The sequence below is a fragment of the Bufo gargarizans genome, chromosome 5 (assembly GCF_014858855.1).
Source record: "Bufo gargarizans isolate SCDJY-AF-19 chromosome 5, ASM1485885v1, whole genome shotgun sequence".
Taxonomy (NCBI): Eukaryota; Metazoa; Chordata; class Amphibia; order Anura; family Bufonidae; genus Bufo; species Bufo gargarizans.
Window position 1 is genome coordinate 463,844,761 of NC_058084.1, and position 16,834 is coordinate 463,861,594.

The window sequence follows — 16,834 nt, forward strand, 5'->3', positions numbered from 1 at the left end:
TCTCTGGTTTATTTCTGAAAACAACATGGGTTTCATGAGAGGAGGGAGTGGGAGGGGGGTGAAAGATAAAGTATATATTTTCTATTGGCTATGAACTCTCTACTTTTCTGTAACCTTGACGGCCAGAGGAAATTCCTTCTCCCTCCCCCCTGGGTGAAACCGTTACTTCTTTCTTTGTAGCTGCTTGCTTGAGCTGAACAGAAACCACAAAGAAACACATGATAAAAACACAAAGTAAGATTCTAGTTTATAGGTGTTGGCTGAATGCCTGGCCACCATCTTAGCTCAACAAGCAAGTATCCATTTTGTATCAATAGTCCATAACACTATAAAAACAAAGCCTAAGGCCCCTTTCACACGGGCGAGATTTCCGCGCGGATGCAATGCGCAAGGTGAACGCGTTGCACCAGCACTGAATACGGACCCATTCACTTCAATGGGGCTGTGTACATGAGTGGTGATTTTAACGCATCACTTGTGCGTTGCGTCAAAATCGCAGCATGCTTTATATTGTGCGTTTTTCATGCAACGCAGGCCCCATAGAATTGAATAAGGGTGCGTGAAAATCGCAAGCATCCGCAAGCAAGTACGGATGTGATGCGATTTTCTTGCATGGTTGCTAGGAGACGATTGGGATGGGGACCCGATCATTTTATTGTTTTCCCTTATAACCATGTTTCTCTTAATACAGAATGCTTAGTAAAATGTCCATTAAGGGGTTAAAAATAATAAACAACTTTAACTCTGGTAAAGTCACTGCGCTCATCACATGGTCCATCACCATGGTGATGGACCATGTGATGAGTGCAGTGACGTCATCAAAGGTCCTTTAGCCAGGTCCTGAAGAAAGTAGAAAGAAGAGGAGATCCGCTACGCGACCAAGTGGATGGGGCGAGTTAAATTTGTTTATTTTTTTAACCCCTTTAATAGACCTTTAAGTAAGCATTCTGTATTAAAAATGCTATTCCCCTATAACCATGTTATAAGGGAAAATAATAAAATCTACAGAACATCTAACCCAAACCCATACTTCTATGAAGAAGTCCAGATTCGGGTCTGGCTACCAAACATGCCGATTTTTTTCACACGTGTGCAAAACATATTAAAACATTTTGCACTCGCACAGAAAAATCGTGCATTTTCCCGCAACGTACCCGCATCTTGTCCGGCCCTCACACGCGAGGCCCATGTGAAAGAGGCCTATAAAACTGGGGTGGAATTGTTTAGTTTTTTTTCACAACTGTCGGCAAAAATACAAACCTGCTGGATTAAAGGGGTTGACCTGCATCTATCTCTAGAATAGGGCCTCCAAAGTGAATGAGCGCGCACTGTGCAAGCGTGGCCACCCTCCACTCAATGCTATGGGAGTGGCAAAAACAGCCGAGCGCCGTGAGTTCACTTTCATTTTGAGTGCCCAATTCTAGGCATAGGTGCAGGTCCAAGAGGGATATGAGATGATACAGACAGACAGGTAGGTAGGCACAAAGATAGATAGATATGAGATAGATAAATAGACAAATAGATATGAGACAGATAGATAGAGATAAATAGATAGATAGACGGATAGAAAGATAGATAGATAGATAGATAATAGATAGATAGATATGAGATAGATAGATAGATAGATAGATATATAGATATGAGATAGATAGATAGATAGATAGATATATAGATATGAGATAGATAGATAGATAGATAGATAGATAGATAGAAGATAGATAGATAGAAGATAGATAGGAGATAGATAGATAGATAGATATATAGATAGATAGATAGATAGAAGAGAGATAGATAGATAGATATGAGATATGCTTGCTAAAGACAGCAACAAGCTGTTGAAACGTCGCTTGACTTTGGGTCCAATAAACCACATTTTTCTTTTGTCTATTCGGAGTGCTGCTGGCTGTTTTTCTACTTCTAGATATGAGATAGATAGTTGCTGGTTAGATAATAGATTATACTAGTTTCCCCAGATTCCTCAGGGTGTAATGCTCTCCGCTCCTCTAGGTGTCGCTGTCCCGCCACCTCTTCCTCTCTCCAGGGCTCAGCTCTCTATGGTTTGTTCGGTTTGGGAGGCCTCGGGCACGGAGAGACGTCTCAGCACCGGGAGCCTCACCGGGAGCTCAGAGCAGCATCGCCAGCATGGGGAAGCGGGATAACCGGGTGGTAGGTACCGGGGTCTGCACTGCACACAGCCGGGATAGGGTCTCCAGGCCTGCTATATAATGGCTGGCCCTCCTGTGCTGTATACTGGCTTCACCGCTGCAGATACTTGTTTACTCCTTGGGGTAATAGAAAGCTTATCACTAGCATGGTTCCTCAGGAATGGCGCCCTCTGTGGCCGTTTTGTGCAGTGCATTGTGAATGTCTGACAACCAGAACTGATCATAAACCTGTCAGACCTTTGGCAGTTTATCATCATATTGCGGGCGTAGTAACGGTATAACGTGTTAAAGGGGTTGTCACCCAGAGAAATAGCCCCCAGCAATCACCTGAAGAATTGGGGTATTACATGCTGGTCATTCAAATGAATGGGTGACCAGGTGGGGGCTATGGTGGTTCATAGGGACCCCCTTATGATGAGTGTCCTGCTTCTGGGACCCCCAGAGACCAGCTTCAGTATGGCGAACCATACAAGTGTTCAGCACCTCTGCAGCGCCACCAGAGGGGAAATGAAGCATTACACAGTCGCCTTTCTGTTTTTCTAGCAATGCTAGGTGCATGCGCGGGTGCTCTCCTTTGCTTTGGGGGGCCCCATTCTAGAGATTGGTGGGACCTGCACCCATCTGACATCCTAGCGATATGCCGCCAATGTGTGAGATGGGCCAATATGATATTTGAAAAAGACATTTCTAAACCAGACCTTCCTTTTTATTTTTCCTTGTAGCCCTATATGAACCCCATTGCAATGGCCAGATCCAGGGGCGCCACATCTTCCGGAGGTCCAACCATACAGGATTATCTAAGCAGACCAAGACCTACCTGGTGAGTTGATGTGAGAGGGGCTTCACTTAAAGGGCTTCTGTCACCCCACTAAAGTGTTTTTTTTTTTTTTGGGCTAGTGAAATTAGTTATATTGCGATATATGACAATATAATTGTGTTACTTACTTTGATCCAGCAGTTTCTGCAAAAAACGAAGTTTTATAATATGTAAATTCGGTCTCTACCCGCTACTTGCTGGTAGCTGCTGCAGAAATCCGCCCCCTCGTCGTGTTGATTGACAGGGCCAGCCGGGATCTCCTCCTCCGGCCAGCCCTGTCGGCATTTCAAAAATCGCGCGCCTGTGTTGATTCGGCGCAGGCGCTCTGAGATGAGGAGGCTCGTCTCCTCAGAACTCCCTCAGTGCGCCTGCGCCGATGACATCACCGAAATAGAAGACGTCATCGGCGCAGGCGCACTGAGGGAGTGCTGAGGAGACGAGCCTCCTCATCTCAGAGCGCCTGCGCCGAATCAACACAGGCGCGCGATTTTTGAAATGCCGACAGGGCTGGCCGGAGGAGGAGATCCCGGCTGGCCCTGTCAATCAACACGACGAGGGGGCGGATTTCTGCAGCAGCTACCAGCAAGTAGCCGCCCTACTTGCTGGTAGAGACCGAATTTACATATTATAAAACTTCGTTTTTTGCAGAAACTGCTGGATCAAAGTAAGTAACACAATTATATTGTGATATATCGCAATATAACTAATTTCACTAGCCCAAAAAAATATCACTTTAGTGGGGTGACAGAAGCCCTTTAAAGGGAGTCTGTTGCCAGAAAAGTCATTGGTAATCCGGGCACACTGCCTTGTGGGGCTAGTGAATGTAATTATATCTCTCACTTAGCGACAGAGCACTTTTAATCCATATGCAAATGAGCAGTTAAAGGGTTTGTCCGCTTTTCACAATTGATTACCTATCCTTAAGATATTTCATCAATATCAAATCAGTGGGCGTCCGACACCCTGCGCCCCCACTGATCAGCTGTTTGGTCGCTGCCTTCTCTTCATACGAGCAGTGTAATTACAAGTATGGTGTCCCCATTTTTATGGGACATCATATTTGTAATTACAGCCTCTCACCACTGCAATTGCTGCGGCGAGCTGGTAAGCAATGCAGAGAAGGCAGCACTTGTAGGAGCACGGCTTTCTCTTCAAACAGCTAATCAGTAGGGGTGTCGGACCCCCGCCGATCTGATATTGATGACCTATCCTGAGGATAGGTGATTAATTGTAAAAAGTGGACTACCCCTAAGTGCACCAAAGGCGGCCCCAAGCCACTGTGCTCCCTTGCTTGCTCTCCCAGCGCCTCATTCTCCTTGATTGACAAGAAAGGATGCACAGAGTGGATTAGCCCCACCCTCTTTGCACTTATGCTCATTTGCATATGGTTTAAAAGTACTTTTTTTCCAGCATAGAGCAACAGGTCGCTGAGTGAAAAGTATCTTTACGTTCAGCTGAGCTAGTCCTACAAGGCATGGTGCCTGGTTTATCACTGAATTCCATGATGGGGGACTCCCTTTAAAGGGATTGTGTCACCAGGTTTATGTTGAGGGCAGAATAAAGCAGTCACAGAGACCCTGACTCCAGCACTGGCTTAATTACATTGGTTCTTGCAGTAGTTTTCTTATGGGATCCTGTTTTGTTAGGTATTTCTCTGTTCTTCTGATGCATCAGAAGAACTGAAAATGAAACACAGATTTGAACTCTCCCTAAGGCCCCTTGCACGCGAACGTAAGGGTTGCGGGCCGCAAATTGAGGTCCGCAATGCACAGGCACCGACCGCAGGGCAGCCGCATGTGGATCGCAGACCCATTCACTTGAATAGGGTCCGCGATCTGTCCTTCCGCAAAAAGATAGAGCATATGGAACAGAACACCACAGAAGCTCTCCGTAGTGTTTCCGTGGGGTTCCATTCCGTGCTTCCGTTCCGCACCGCATCTCTGGATTTTTGGACCCATTCAAGTGAATGGGTCCGCATCCGTGATGCGGAATGCACACGGCTGGTGACATGTGTATTGCGTAACCGCTGTATGCAGCCCTGGCACAGAGCCCTTGCGTTCGTGTTCAAGGAGCCTAAGTCAGTCTCCAAGTGTTCAGTTCTGCTGCAGTGCCCCCACAGGGAAAATAAAGCACTACATTGTTTCTAATCAGTAGGCTGTCCTATGTAATGCATATATGTTCTGAAACCTCCAGAAAGAGAGAAGCTCTTGTTTATTTTCTAAGGGTATTTGAAAACCCAGACAACCCCTTTTAATAATAAGAATGCCTGGTAATGGAAGTCTTTCATTTCCTTACTTGTTTTCTGCAGGGAAGAAGTGAAGGAGCAGCTGGAGAAGAAGAAGAAAGGTTCCCGGGCCCTGGCAGAGTTTGAAGAAAAGATGAATGAGGTACTCAATGGTTGCTAGGCCGATAAACATTCATATCTCGGTGAAGTTTTCACAACTTCATAGATTAATTATGTAAAGATTTACATTTCTGTCATTTTTAAGGCGCTTAGAGGTGAATAGGGCAGCAGATGACAAGAACTGACGATAGTCCTTGTCATATCTCCTCATTTTTCATCCATTGTACCATTAACCTCGGTTTTGAAAAAGAAAAGCGGCAAAACAAATTGCCCTTTTTTTTTTTGCAAAAGGTTATTTAACCCTGCCCCATGATAAAGTATTACGTCTTGGACCGGACCCGTGTTAATGTTCCATGACATAATAGTACGTCAGCTGTGCCCACACCATCATTTTAGCATCCTGCTGTAACTTGGGATGACTCCAATCCCAGACTCCTTGAGCAGTGGACCTGCTGTTCAAGAGCCCCCCCTCCCCTAGATTGACGGGGCTAGACATCTTGCCTGACCCTGTCAATCTTCTGCCTGCGCTGTAGCGGCCCAAATACAGAGGCACTGTTGCCGCTACCTAAGCAGCGCAGATGGGTCCTCAATATCAGATTAGTGGGGATCAGACACCCGACACCACCGATCGGCTGCACCCTCCAGCGCTGAAACTAAGGCCGAATGCACACGGCCATGAGCGGTCCGTGGAACCACGGCCTGGATTCCTGCCGTGTGCATTCGACCTAACACTTCCAATGGAGCTTTAAGCACAGTGTCATAGTGGCTGTGCCGGGGAATTGGAGCTCAGCTCATGGCAAACCAGCACATCCACTACAACGTGGCTGCCAAAAACAGCTGATTGGTGGGGGTGCGCAGACCCCCGCTGATCTGATATTGATGACTTATCTGAGTTAATAATCATAGTAATATGTGAGTCGGTGACTATTTGTCGTTTGCAGCTTTTAAAAGCTTCACGTCCCCAGAAGGGTTGGATTGTTTGTATGCAGTTCGAATTTCATATACATTTTTTGTTTGATATATTTTACTTTTAGAGTTGGAGGAAAGAACTCAAAAACCACAGAGAGAAAATCATCAGTGGTGGTGACAGCTCATCGAAGAAGAAAGAGGTAGGTTGTGTGCGAAGAAATTGCTAGTGAATTCTGGCTAGCGTCTGTATGCGGAGAAGTGTCCATTACACTGCAGAGGCCGCAAGGGAGGGAGATGCCGTGTACGGACGGTTCTGTTTTGTTTTTTTTATGCAAGTTTGGTATTGAAATAATTCTTGATTTGTAATATAAGAGGAATCAAATTAAATGGAAATAACCTGGTTATATCCTTCTGTCTGAATCTCATATACTTTCACTTTCCCTTTGTCTCTGTAGAAACGTAAAAAGGAAAAGAAGAAATCCGGTGGGGTGAGAACAGTTTTCATCTCTCACATCTTCACTATTATTGTGCTTACAAATTCAGGTGCTGAATGGATAGAATATTTAAAGTTGAAGGGATTGCCTGAGATTCAGAACTAATTTCCAAGTGGCCGACCACAGTGTGAAATGGTGGGGAAAAACCTGGAAAAATGATCCAGGCAGAGCTCCCATAATGGCAGCTGGACCAGAAGTGTGACGTCCCATGAACATGCACATCTCTGCTGGGGGCTAGTCAATGGTCTAAGCAGTGATGCTTCAGGAATGGCACCTGACCGCTGAGGCTATTCATTTTCCTGCAGCGGTGATGTGCGTGTTGATGGGACGTCACACTTCCGATCCACAGGGGACTGGCAGCTGCAGAGACAGGAGCTCTGTGCTGGCTGGGCATCAAACCCCTTCACAGTGGTTGTCTACGATCAGAAAATCGTGGCTGCTTTATGTAAAGAAAACAGCGCCACGCCAGGTTGTATGCGGAATTGCAGCGCAGCTCTATTCACTTGTTTTAAGCTGTAGTACCAGACACAAACTGTGGACAGCTATGGTGCTGTTTTTAGGCACATTTAGGCTGAGATCCGGCAAGCTGTTGCAGCACAGAGCAGCCTGCCAGATCTCGAGTGATCCATCGTTTCTGTATCCTGACCTTCACTGCTGGATTGCCATTGACTATAGGGAGGTCCGGCGGTGATCCAGACAATTTCTGGCATGAATGCCGGGTTTTATCCGGACAAAAACCGTTGCATGCAACATTTTTTTTTTGTCTGGCTGACAGTCTGTATTGGTACCTGATTTCTGGAGATGTGAACAGTGCTTTAGAAAAAAGCCTCCATGTTTCTCTAATCCTTGAAGCCCCTTTCTTTAAAGGGAACCTGTCACCTGGATTTTGTGTATAAAGCTGAGGACATGGGTTGCTAGATGGCTGCTAGCACATCCGCAATACCCAGTCCCCGTAGCTCTGTGTGCTTTTATTGTGTAAAAATAAAACGATTTGATACATATGCAAATTAACCTGAGATGAGTCCTGTCCCTGACTGATCTCACCTACAGGACTCGTCTCAGGTTAATTTGCATATGTATCAAATCGTTTTTTTACACAATAAAAGCACACAGAGCTATGGGGACTGGGTATTACGGATGTGCTAGCGGCCATCTAGCAACCCATGTCCTCAGGCTCTATACACAAAATCCCGGTGACAGGTTCCCTTTAAGAACACATTATTTTTTTTAGATTGAGTCCAGGAGCTGACACTCGGGCATCATAGAGGCCTTTGTTTTGTCTGCACTGATTTATTTTTGCTTAGATAATTCTGCGTGTTTGGGCTGGATTATGTTTAACGTGCGTCTCACAAGTTTCACTTTTTTGTTGTTGTCTGTGGTCAAGTTATCTTCATCATCTTCCTCTACATCATCGCGTTCTGCTTCTTCCAGCAGTTCTGACGGATCTGATAACGAGGTGAGTGGACGCAGCGAGCTTTACAGTGTTACCTGGTTTTGTCAACCCTTTATATTCGTTTTGAGATTGTGATCTCCGACTTGTCACTGTCTGGCTCTGTAGAAAAATCTGCAACTTTCATGATGTGGCTGCATGTTGGCAGTTGATGGTAGATATTAAAATGTGTTTTTTTTTTTTTTTTGTTTGTTTTTTTTGTCTGGTAAATGAGAAAACTCATGAGACTTTTTTACAACTCAAGACCATAGCAAAAACATGTAAATGTATGCTGCCCCTACTATCACCTTGAAAAAAAAAAAAGCATTTTGTGATATGGAGAGTTTTATCCTATTATTGTCTTATTTCGAAGACCAAGAAAAAAACGTCAAAAAGAAAAAAGAAGAAAAAGCACTCGCGCAGGACCTCCGACAGCAGCTCCGACTCTGAGAGAAAGGTATGACCCAGAATATACTTTTGGTAAGTATCATTGTTACATGAAACTCTGCTTTTGGCATGACATTGAACAGTCTTGTTCAATAACCTAGCAGAAGTGTCAGACATTCTGGGTTTCTGTGCAGTTTTAACCACTTCAGCCCCGCTAGCTGAAACCCCCTTCATGACCAGGCCACTTTTTACACTTCGGCACTACACTACTTTCACCGTTTATCGCTCGGTCATGCAACTTACCATACAAATGAATTTTACCTCCTTTTCTTCTCACTAATAGAGCTTTCATTTGGTGGTATTTTATTGCTGCTGACATTTTTACTTTTTTTGTTATTAATCAAAATGTAACGATTTTTTTGCAAAAAAATGACATTTTTCACTTTCAGCTGTAAAATTTTGCAAAAAAAACGACATCCATATATAAATTTTTCGCCAAATTTATTGTTCTACATGTCTTTGATAAAAAAAAAATGTTTGGGCAAAAAAAAAAAATGGTTTGGTTATAAGTTATAGCGTTTACAAACTATGGTACAAAAATGTGAATTTCCGCTTTTTGAAACGGCTCTGATTTTCTGAGCACCTGTCATGATTCCTGAGGATCTACAATGCCCAAACAGTAGAAAAACCCCACAAATGACCCCATTTCGGAAAGTAGACACCCTAAGGTATTCGCTGATGGGCATAGTGAGTTCATAGAACTTTTTATTTTTTGTCACAAGTTAGCGGAAAATTATGATGATTTTTTTCTTATTTTTTTTTTTCTTACAAAGTCTCATATTCCACTAACTTGCGACAAAAAAAAAAAAATTCTAGGAACTCGCCATGCCCCTCACGGAATACCTTGGGGTGTCTTCTTTCCAAAATGGGGTCACTTGTGGCGTAGTTATACTGCCCTGGCAATTTAGGGGCCCAAATGTGTGAGAAGTACTTTGCAATCAAAATCTGTAAAAAATGACCGGTGAAATCCGAAAGGTGCACTTTGGAATATGTGCCCCTTTGCCCACCTTGGCATCAAAAAAGTGTGACACATCTGGTATCGCCGTACTCAGGAGAAGTTGGGGAATGTGTTTTGGGGTGTCATTTTACATATACCCATGCTGGGTGAGAGAAATATCTTGGCAAAAGACAACTTTTCCCATTTTTTTATACAAAGTTGGCATTTGACCAAGATATTTTTCTCACCCAGCATGGGTATATGTAAAATGACACCCCAAAACACATTCCCCAACTTCTCCTGAGTACGGCGATACCAGATGTGTCACACTTTTTTGCTGCCAAGGTGGGCAAAGGGGCACATATTCCAAAGTGCACCTTTCGGATTTTGCAGGCCATTTTTTACACATTTTGATTGCAAGGTACTTCTCACACATTTGGGCCCCTAAATTGCCAGGGCAGTATAACTACGCCACAAGTGACCCCATTTTGGAAAGAAGACACCCCAAGGTATTCCGTGAGGGGCACGGCGAGTTCCTAGAATTTTTTATTTTTTGTCGCAAGTTAGTGGAATATGAGACTTTGTAAGGAAAAAAGAAAAAAAAAGAAAAATCATCATTTTCCGCTAACTTGTGACAAAAAATAAAAAATTCTAGGAACTCGCCGTGCCCCTCACGGAATACCTTGGGGTGTCTTCTTTCCAAAATGGGGTCACTTGTGGCGTAGTTATACTGCCCTGGCAATTTAGGGGCCCAAATGTGTGAGAAGTACTTGCAATCAAAATCTGTAAAAAATAGGCCTGTGAAATCCGAAAGGTGCTCTTTGGAATATGTGCCCCTTTGCCCACCTTGGCTGCAAAAAAGTGTCACACATCTGGTATCGCCGTACTCAGGAGAAGTTGGGGAATGTGTTTTGGGGTGTCATTTTACATATACCCATGCTGGGTGAGAGAAATATCTTGGCAAAAGATAACTTTTCCCATTTCTTTATACAAAGTTGGCATTTGACCAAGATATTTTTCTCACCCAGCATGGGTATATGTAAAATGACACCCCAAAACACATTGCCCAACTTCTCCTGAGTACGGCGATACCAGATGTGTGACACTTTTTTGCAGCCTAGATGCGCAAAGGTGCCCAAATTCCTTTTAGGAGGGCATTTTTAGACATTTGGATCCCAGACTTCTTCTCACACTTTCGGGCCCCTAAAAAGCCAGGGCAGTATAAATACCCCACATGTGACCCCACTTTGGAAAGAAGACACCCCAAGGTATTCAATGAGGGGCCTGGCGAGTTCATAGAAATTATTATTTTTTTGCATAAGTTAGCGGAAATTGATTTTTTTTTGTTTTTTTCTCACAAAGTCTCACTTTCCGCTAACTTAGGACAAAAATTTCAATCTTTCATGGACTCAATATGCCCCTCACGGAATACCTTGGGGTGTCTTCTTTCCGAAATGGGGTCACATGTGGGGTATTTATACTGCCCTGGCTTTTTAGGGGCCCTAAAGCGTGAGAAGAAGTCTGGAATATAAATGTCTAAAAATGTTTACGCATTTGGATTCCGTGAGGGGTATGGCGAGTTCATGTGAGATTTTATTTTTTGACACAAGTTAGTGGAATATGAGACTTTGTAAGAAAAAACAAAAACAAAAACAAACAAAAAATTTCCGCTAACTTGGGCCAAAAAAATGTCTGAATGGAGCCTTACAGGGGGAGTGATCAATGACAGGGGGGTGATCACCCATATAGACTCCCTGATCACCCCCCTGTCACTGATCACCCCCCTGGTAAGGCTCCATTCAGACGTCCGTATGATTTTTACGGATCCATGGATCGGATCCGCAAAACACATGCGGACGTCTGAATGGAGCCTTACAGGGGGGTTATCAATGACAGGGGTAGGTGATCACCCCCCCCGTAAGGCTCCATTCAGACGTCCGTATGATTTTTTACGGATCCACGGATACATGGATCGGATCCGCAAAACACATGCGAACGTCTGAATGGAGCCTTACAGGGGGGGGGGGGGTGATCAATGACAGAGGGGTGATCACCCATATAGACTCCCTGATCACCCCCCTGTAAGGCTCCATTCAGACGTCCGTATGATTTTTTACGGATCCACGGATACATGTATCGGATCCGCAAAACACATGCGGACGTCTGAATGGAGCCTTACAGGGGGGTGATCAATGACAGGGGGGTGATCAGGGAGTCTATATGGGGTGATCAACCCCCTGTCATTGATCACCCCCCTGTAAGGCTCCATTCAGAGGTCCGCATGTGTTTTGCGGATCCGATCCATGTATCAGTGGATCCGTAAAAATTATGCGGATGTCTGAATGGAGCCTTACAGGGGGGTGATCAATGACAGAGGGGTGATCAATGACAGGGAAGTGATCAGGAAGTCTATATGCGTGATCACCCACTTGTCATTGATCACCCCCCTGTAAGGCTCCATTCAGATGTCCGTATGCGTTTTGCGGATCCGATCCATGTATCCGTAGATCCATCAAAATCATACGGACGTCTGAACGGAGCCTGACAGGGGGGTGATCAATGACAGGGGGGTGATCAGGGAGTTTATATGGGGTGATCATGGGTGATCAGGGGTTTATAAGGGGTTAATAAGTGACGGGGGGGGGGGGGGGGGGGGGGTTGTAGTGTAGTATGGTGTTTGGTGCGACTGTACTGAGCTACCGGAGTCCTCTGGTGGTCGATCCTAACAAAAGGGACCACCAGAGGACCAGGTAGGAGGTATATTAGACGCTGTTATCAAAACAGCGTCTAATATACCTGTTAGGGGTTAAAAAATTCGGATCTCCAGCCTGCCAGCGAGCGATCGCCGCTGGCATGCTGGAGATCCACTCGCTTACCTTCCGTTCCTGTGAGCGCGCGCGCCTGTGTGCGCGCGTTCACAGGAAATCCCGGCCCTCGCGAGATGACGCATATATGCGTGACTCTGCGCAGGGCTGCCACCTCCGGACCGCACATCTGCGTTAGGCGGTCCGGAGGTGGTTAAAACTAAAGGTGTTGGTTTCATTATTTCAGTGATGCTGTCAGCAGTTTAGCCCCTTCTCTCCTGTGTAATGTACATTTAAGGCTCTGTTCACGTCTGCTTTTTGTTGGACGTATACATCACAAGGAGATTTTGACAGAAGGTTGCAATGTGTCCCATTGTATAGACTAATATTCTCCCATTGTTAGGAAATATATATTTTTTCCTTACCGTATTTTTCACTTTATAAGTCGCACCCCATATTTTAGAGGGAAAACAAGAAAAAAATATTTTTCATCAGACCTCCTATCAGATCCTCAGATCGGACCCCCATAAATATCAGAACATCATGTCAGACCCCCATCAGCCCTCTGTCAGACTCTAATCAGACCTCAGATCAGCCCTTAATGATATACCCTTATCAGACCAAATAAAAAAACTCCCTTTTACCTCTCCTGCGCCGCGGCTCCTCTTCCTCTCCGGCAGCATTCGTGCTCCCCTGTCTTCTCCGGCCGGCGCTGCACTGTCACCTGGCAGCGTCAGGTCATAGTGCGCGCACTACGTCGGGGATGTGGTACTGGGTCAGGACAGTGCGGCGCCAGCCCCATCAAAGGAGAGCAGAGAGGGTGAGTACCGGAAGCGCTTCCTGCTCTTCTTCTCCGCTCACGGACCTAATGCATACTAGTGAGCGCTTCCATAATGGAAGCGCTCACTAGTATTTGCTTTATAAGACGCACAGCAATTTTCCCCTCCCTTTTGGGGGGGAAAAAGTGCGTCTTATAAAGCGAAAAATACGGTATATAACCTTGTATGGAATAGTATAGTTTATACTATTTCATACTGGGGGGGGGGGGGAAGCATACTAGCCTGGCATATGTCAGCATACACCGGGTTAGTGGGGATACGTTCAGCTTATATGTTGGGACCTGTCTAGGCACATGTTCACCTTGCGCCAAAACAAGATGGAAAGAGGCACTTAGGGGGAGATTTATCATTCCCTGTGCGTCTGAAAGGTAGCTTTAAAAAGTCCCAGGTGCGACTTTTTAACTGCTTTTTAAAAAATAATTGTCGCATCTCCCCTAAATGTACCCGTCCTTGGCACATTTCTAAAGAGTGGCGTTGCCAGCGGCTACGACCAATTTCTCGCCCATTTTCCTTGGGGGACACAGACCTTGGGTATAGCTCAGCTCCCTAGGAGGCGTGACACTAAGTAAAACTGTTAAGCCCCTCCTCCATCAGCTATACCCTCAGCCTGGAGATAGAGGCTACCAGTTTTAGCTTAGTGTCCAAGGAGGCAAGACACTCCCTGCTACTGCAGGGCTGTTTTCTCCTTGTTTTAATTTTATTTTATTTTTGTTTTTTCCTAGAGATACCAGAGACGCATTGGGCCTCTCTGCTCTCCCGGGGTTGAGCTGCGCCAGTGCCAACTTATCTGCACTGCTGCCTCCCCCACAGAAGCAATAGGAGGATCTGGGCAGCAATGGCTCCCCTACATCCCGCCAGCTAGGGGGTCGCCCGCACGCCAAGCCCCTCTTCCAGCTTCCTGCCACTGCGGTGCCAGTGGCTGAAGGGGCGACCCTGCTGGAAAGGACTGAGGGTGAAGACGTCGGACGGTGAGATGGCTATTCCAGCCCATACCCCGTCCCTATCTGCAGCATCTACCCCTCTGGGTAAGGGGGGCACCCGTGGTCGCTCATTCTGAGCGCTCATCTGCAGGACAATGCAGCACAGCAGCATCCTCAGCACCCCCACGCCGTTCCCCCCCACGCTGCTATCTTTCTCCCCCCCTCCCCCTCATTCGGGTCTGACTCCATTTTTCTCTTCTCTCTCTCCCCCTTCCCGCCGAGAACGGGGGGCGGGGCTTAGCGGTCCCGGCAGGGGGCGGGGCTTACGCGCGCGTCATTTTGGGGGCGGAGCTACGTTCTCCTTCACAGGAGACATTTCAAGCGCTGGAGGGGGCGGAGCTTGTTCCCCGTGCTTTCTGCTGAGGTTTCCCGCGCTTCCTCACTCCTGACAGGAAGCTGGGACACGGTGGGGGACTCTAACCTCCTGTGTACATCGCTCGGCTTCTGTGGGCGCTCTCTGCTGCTCACTGCTGTTCACTGCTTCTCTGCTGCTGCTGATCTGGGCCATCTCCTGACGTTCTTCTGAGGCACTGGTAGGACAGTTAACCCTCTCCTAACCCTCCTGGTCATAGCTGCTATAACCCTTTGTGGTCTCTATATTAGAGTACAACCACACTTCAGCATGTCAGATCCCACAGGTGCCCCCAAAACCTGGTACCATGCCTGTACCGCCTGTAAGGACCTTTTTCCGCGGGGGCAATCTGAGCCGCATTGCCTTGCATGTCAGGCCCCAGTGCAGGGCCCGCTTCCCGCTGCGCCCCCCGGTGCCTCTGAACCCCCTGACTGGGCTAGGTCTCTGTCTCAGGCGGTGGAAAGCCTTACACACGTAGTGGGCCGTCTCGTGGATAGACCGCCTCTCCCGCAGGCTGCCACAATCCCTGTCGCACCCGCTGGGACTACCGTTTCTGCCGCCCCCACTGGTTCCCTGCCTCCCAGCGAATCTTCCAGGGCCCGGCATACTCAGAAACGTTCAAGGGTTGAGCGCACATCTTCTCCAGATGCTTCGCTCTCTCCGCCATGCGTGCGAGCTCAGTCAAGTCTATCCTCTCAAAGGGATACGCTTTCTGAGGGAGAACTGGCGGATTCGGACGTGGACATGGACTCAGAGCTTCCGTCCAAATTGGCGTCCGCGGTGGGGCATCTTGTCACTAGCATCCGTGATACCTTTCAGCTACACGATGACCCCCCCAGCTCTGAACAGGCCGGCGTGTCCTTTCTCCGCCCCAAACAGGCCTCCAAGGTTTTTCCCATACACGCTGATTTTTCTTCTGTGGTATCCAAGGCTTGGACTCGGCCTAACGTCCGCTTTATTACACCCAAAAAGCTGGACATTTGTTATCCCTTTCCAGCGGATTCTGTGACCACGTGGACATCCCCGCCTAAGGTTGATCCTCCCGTGGCTCGTCTGTCCAAAAGCACTACTATTCCTGTACAGGACGGATCTTCCCTCCAGTCTGTTGAGGACCGTCGTACGGAATCCCTCTCCAAGGCCATATTTACTGCCTCTGGTTCGGCCCTTAGACCGGTCTTTGCCTCCGCCTGGGTTGGCAAAGCGGTCTCTGAATGGGGTTTGCAACTGGAACGGGAGTTAGGGTCGGACGTCCCTGTTCAGGACCTCCGTTCCTTAGCCCAACTAATTGTTCAGGCCGGAAAATTCGTCTGTGAGGCCTCCCTTGATGCGGGTGCCCTCATTGCCCGTTCCTCTGCCCTGGCAGTTTCTGTCAGGAGGGAACTCTGGCTGAAGGTTTGGGCGGCGGACGCCGCTTCCAAACGCTCTTTGGCCGGCCTACCATTCACGGGTTCCCGCCTGTTCGGAACCCGTCTGGACGAACTTATATCAGAGGCCACGGGTGGGAAGAGTACTCACCTCCCCCAGTCCAGGCCAATGGGCGCCCCCCGTGGTCGCGCTGGTTCGTCCCATTTTCGGTCCTTTCGCAAGCCCACCGGGTCTAGACCCGCGGCCAGTTCTTCTTCCTCTGGCCCAGCCCAGGATAGACGCAAGAAGCCGTTTTTTCGGACGCAACCTACCTGGCGCAAGTCCCAGCTTGCACGGGCTCCCACAGGCCAGCAGCCCTCTGCCTGAAGGTGCGCCCCCACCCACCCGGGTGGGGGGCCGCCTTCTCCTATTCAGGAACGTATGGCGGGCCCACATCTCAGACGCATGGGCGCTCGAGATTGTATCTTGCGGATACAAAATCGAATTTGCGTCCATTCCGCCAGACCGTTTCTTCCGATCCCGTCCTCCGCGAGATCCCGTACGAGTGGCCGCCTTCTTCGCGGCCATTCACTCTCTAATGGACAAGGGTGTCGTCGCCCCCGTGCCTCCGACGGAAAGGTTCAGGGGGTTCTACTCGAACCTCTTTGTGGTTCCCAAGAAGGAAGGCTCAGTGCGTCCGATCTTGGACCTAAAACGCCTGAACCGTTTTCTCCGACTGCAGAGATTCCGGATGGAGTCTCTCAGGTCCGCAGTGGCCTCCCTGGAAAGAGGGGATTTCATGGCCTCAATCGACATTCAGGATGCATACCTCCACGTTCCGGTTGCTCCATGTCATCACCGCTTCCTGCGCTTCGCGGTGGGGGACGATCACTTCCAATTCGTCGCCCTTCCCTTTGGTCTGGCGACGGCTCCTCGAGTGTTCACCAAGGTCCTGGCCCCTGTCTTGGCCCTT

General features: G+C 47.6%; 1 protein-coding gene across 1 annotated transcript in view; it reads left to right on the forward strand.

Moving 5' to 3' along the window:
- The first annotated feature begins 2,051 nt into the window (after positions 1 to 2,051).
- FAM133B (family with sequence similarity 133 member B) overlaps positions 2,052 to 16,834 on the forward strand; it is a 30,217-nt gene continuing 15,434 nt past the window's right edge. Inside the window, exons 1-7 of the mRNA XM_044295789.1 lie at positions 2,052 to 2,166; positions 2,888 to 2,985; positions 5,291 to 5,369; positions 6,361 to 6,435; positions 6,691 to 6,723; positions 8,114 to 8,185; positions 8,532 to 8,615. Coding sequence (XP_044151724.1) covers positions 2,143 to 2,166; positions 2,888 to 2,985; positions 5,291 to 5,369; positions 6,361 to 6,435; positions 6,691 to 6,723; positions 8,114 to 8,185; positions 8,532 to 8,615 — 465 coding nt within the window. The 5' untranslated portion in view covers positions 2,052 to 2,142. The remainder of the gene's footprint in view (positions 2,167 to 2,887; positions 2,986 to 5,290; positions 5,370 to 6,360; positions 6,436 to 6,690; positions 6,724 to 8,113; positions 8,186 to 8,531; positions 8,616 to 16,834) is intronic.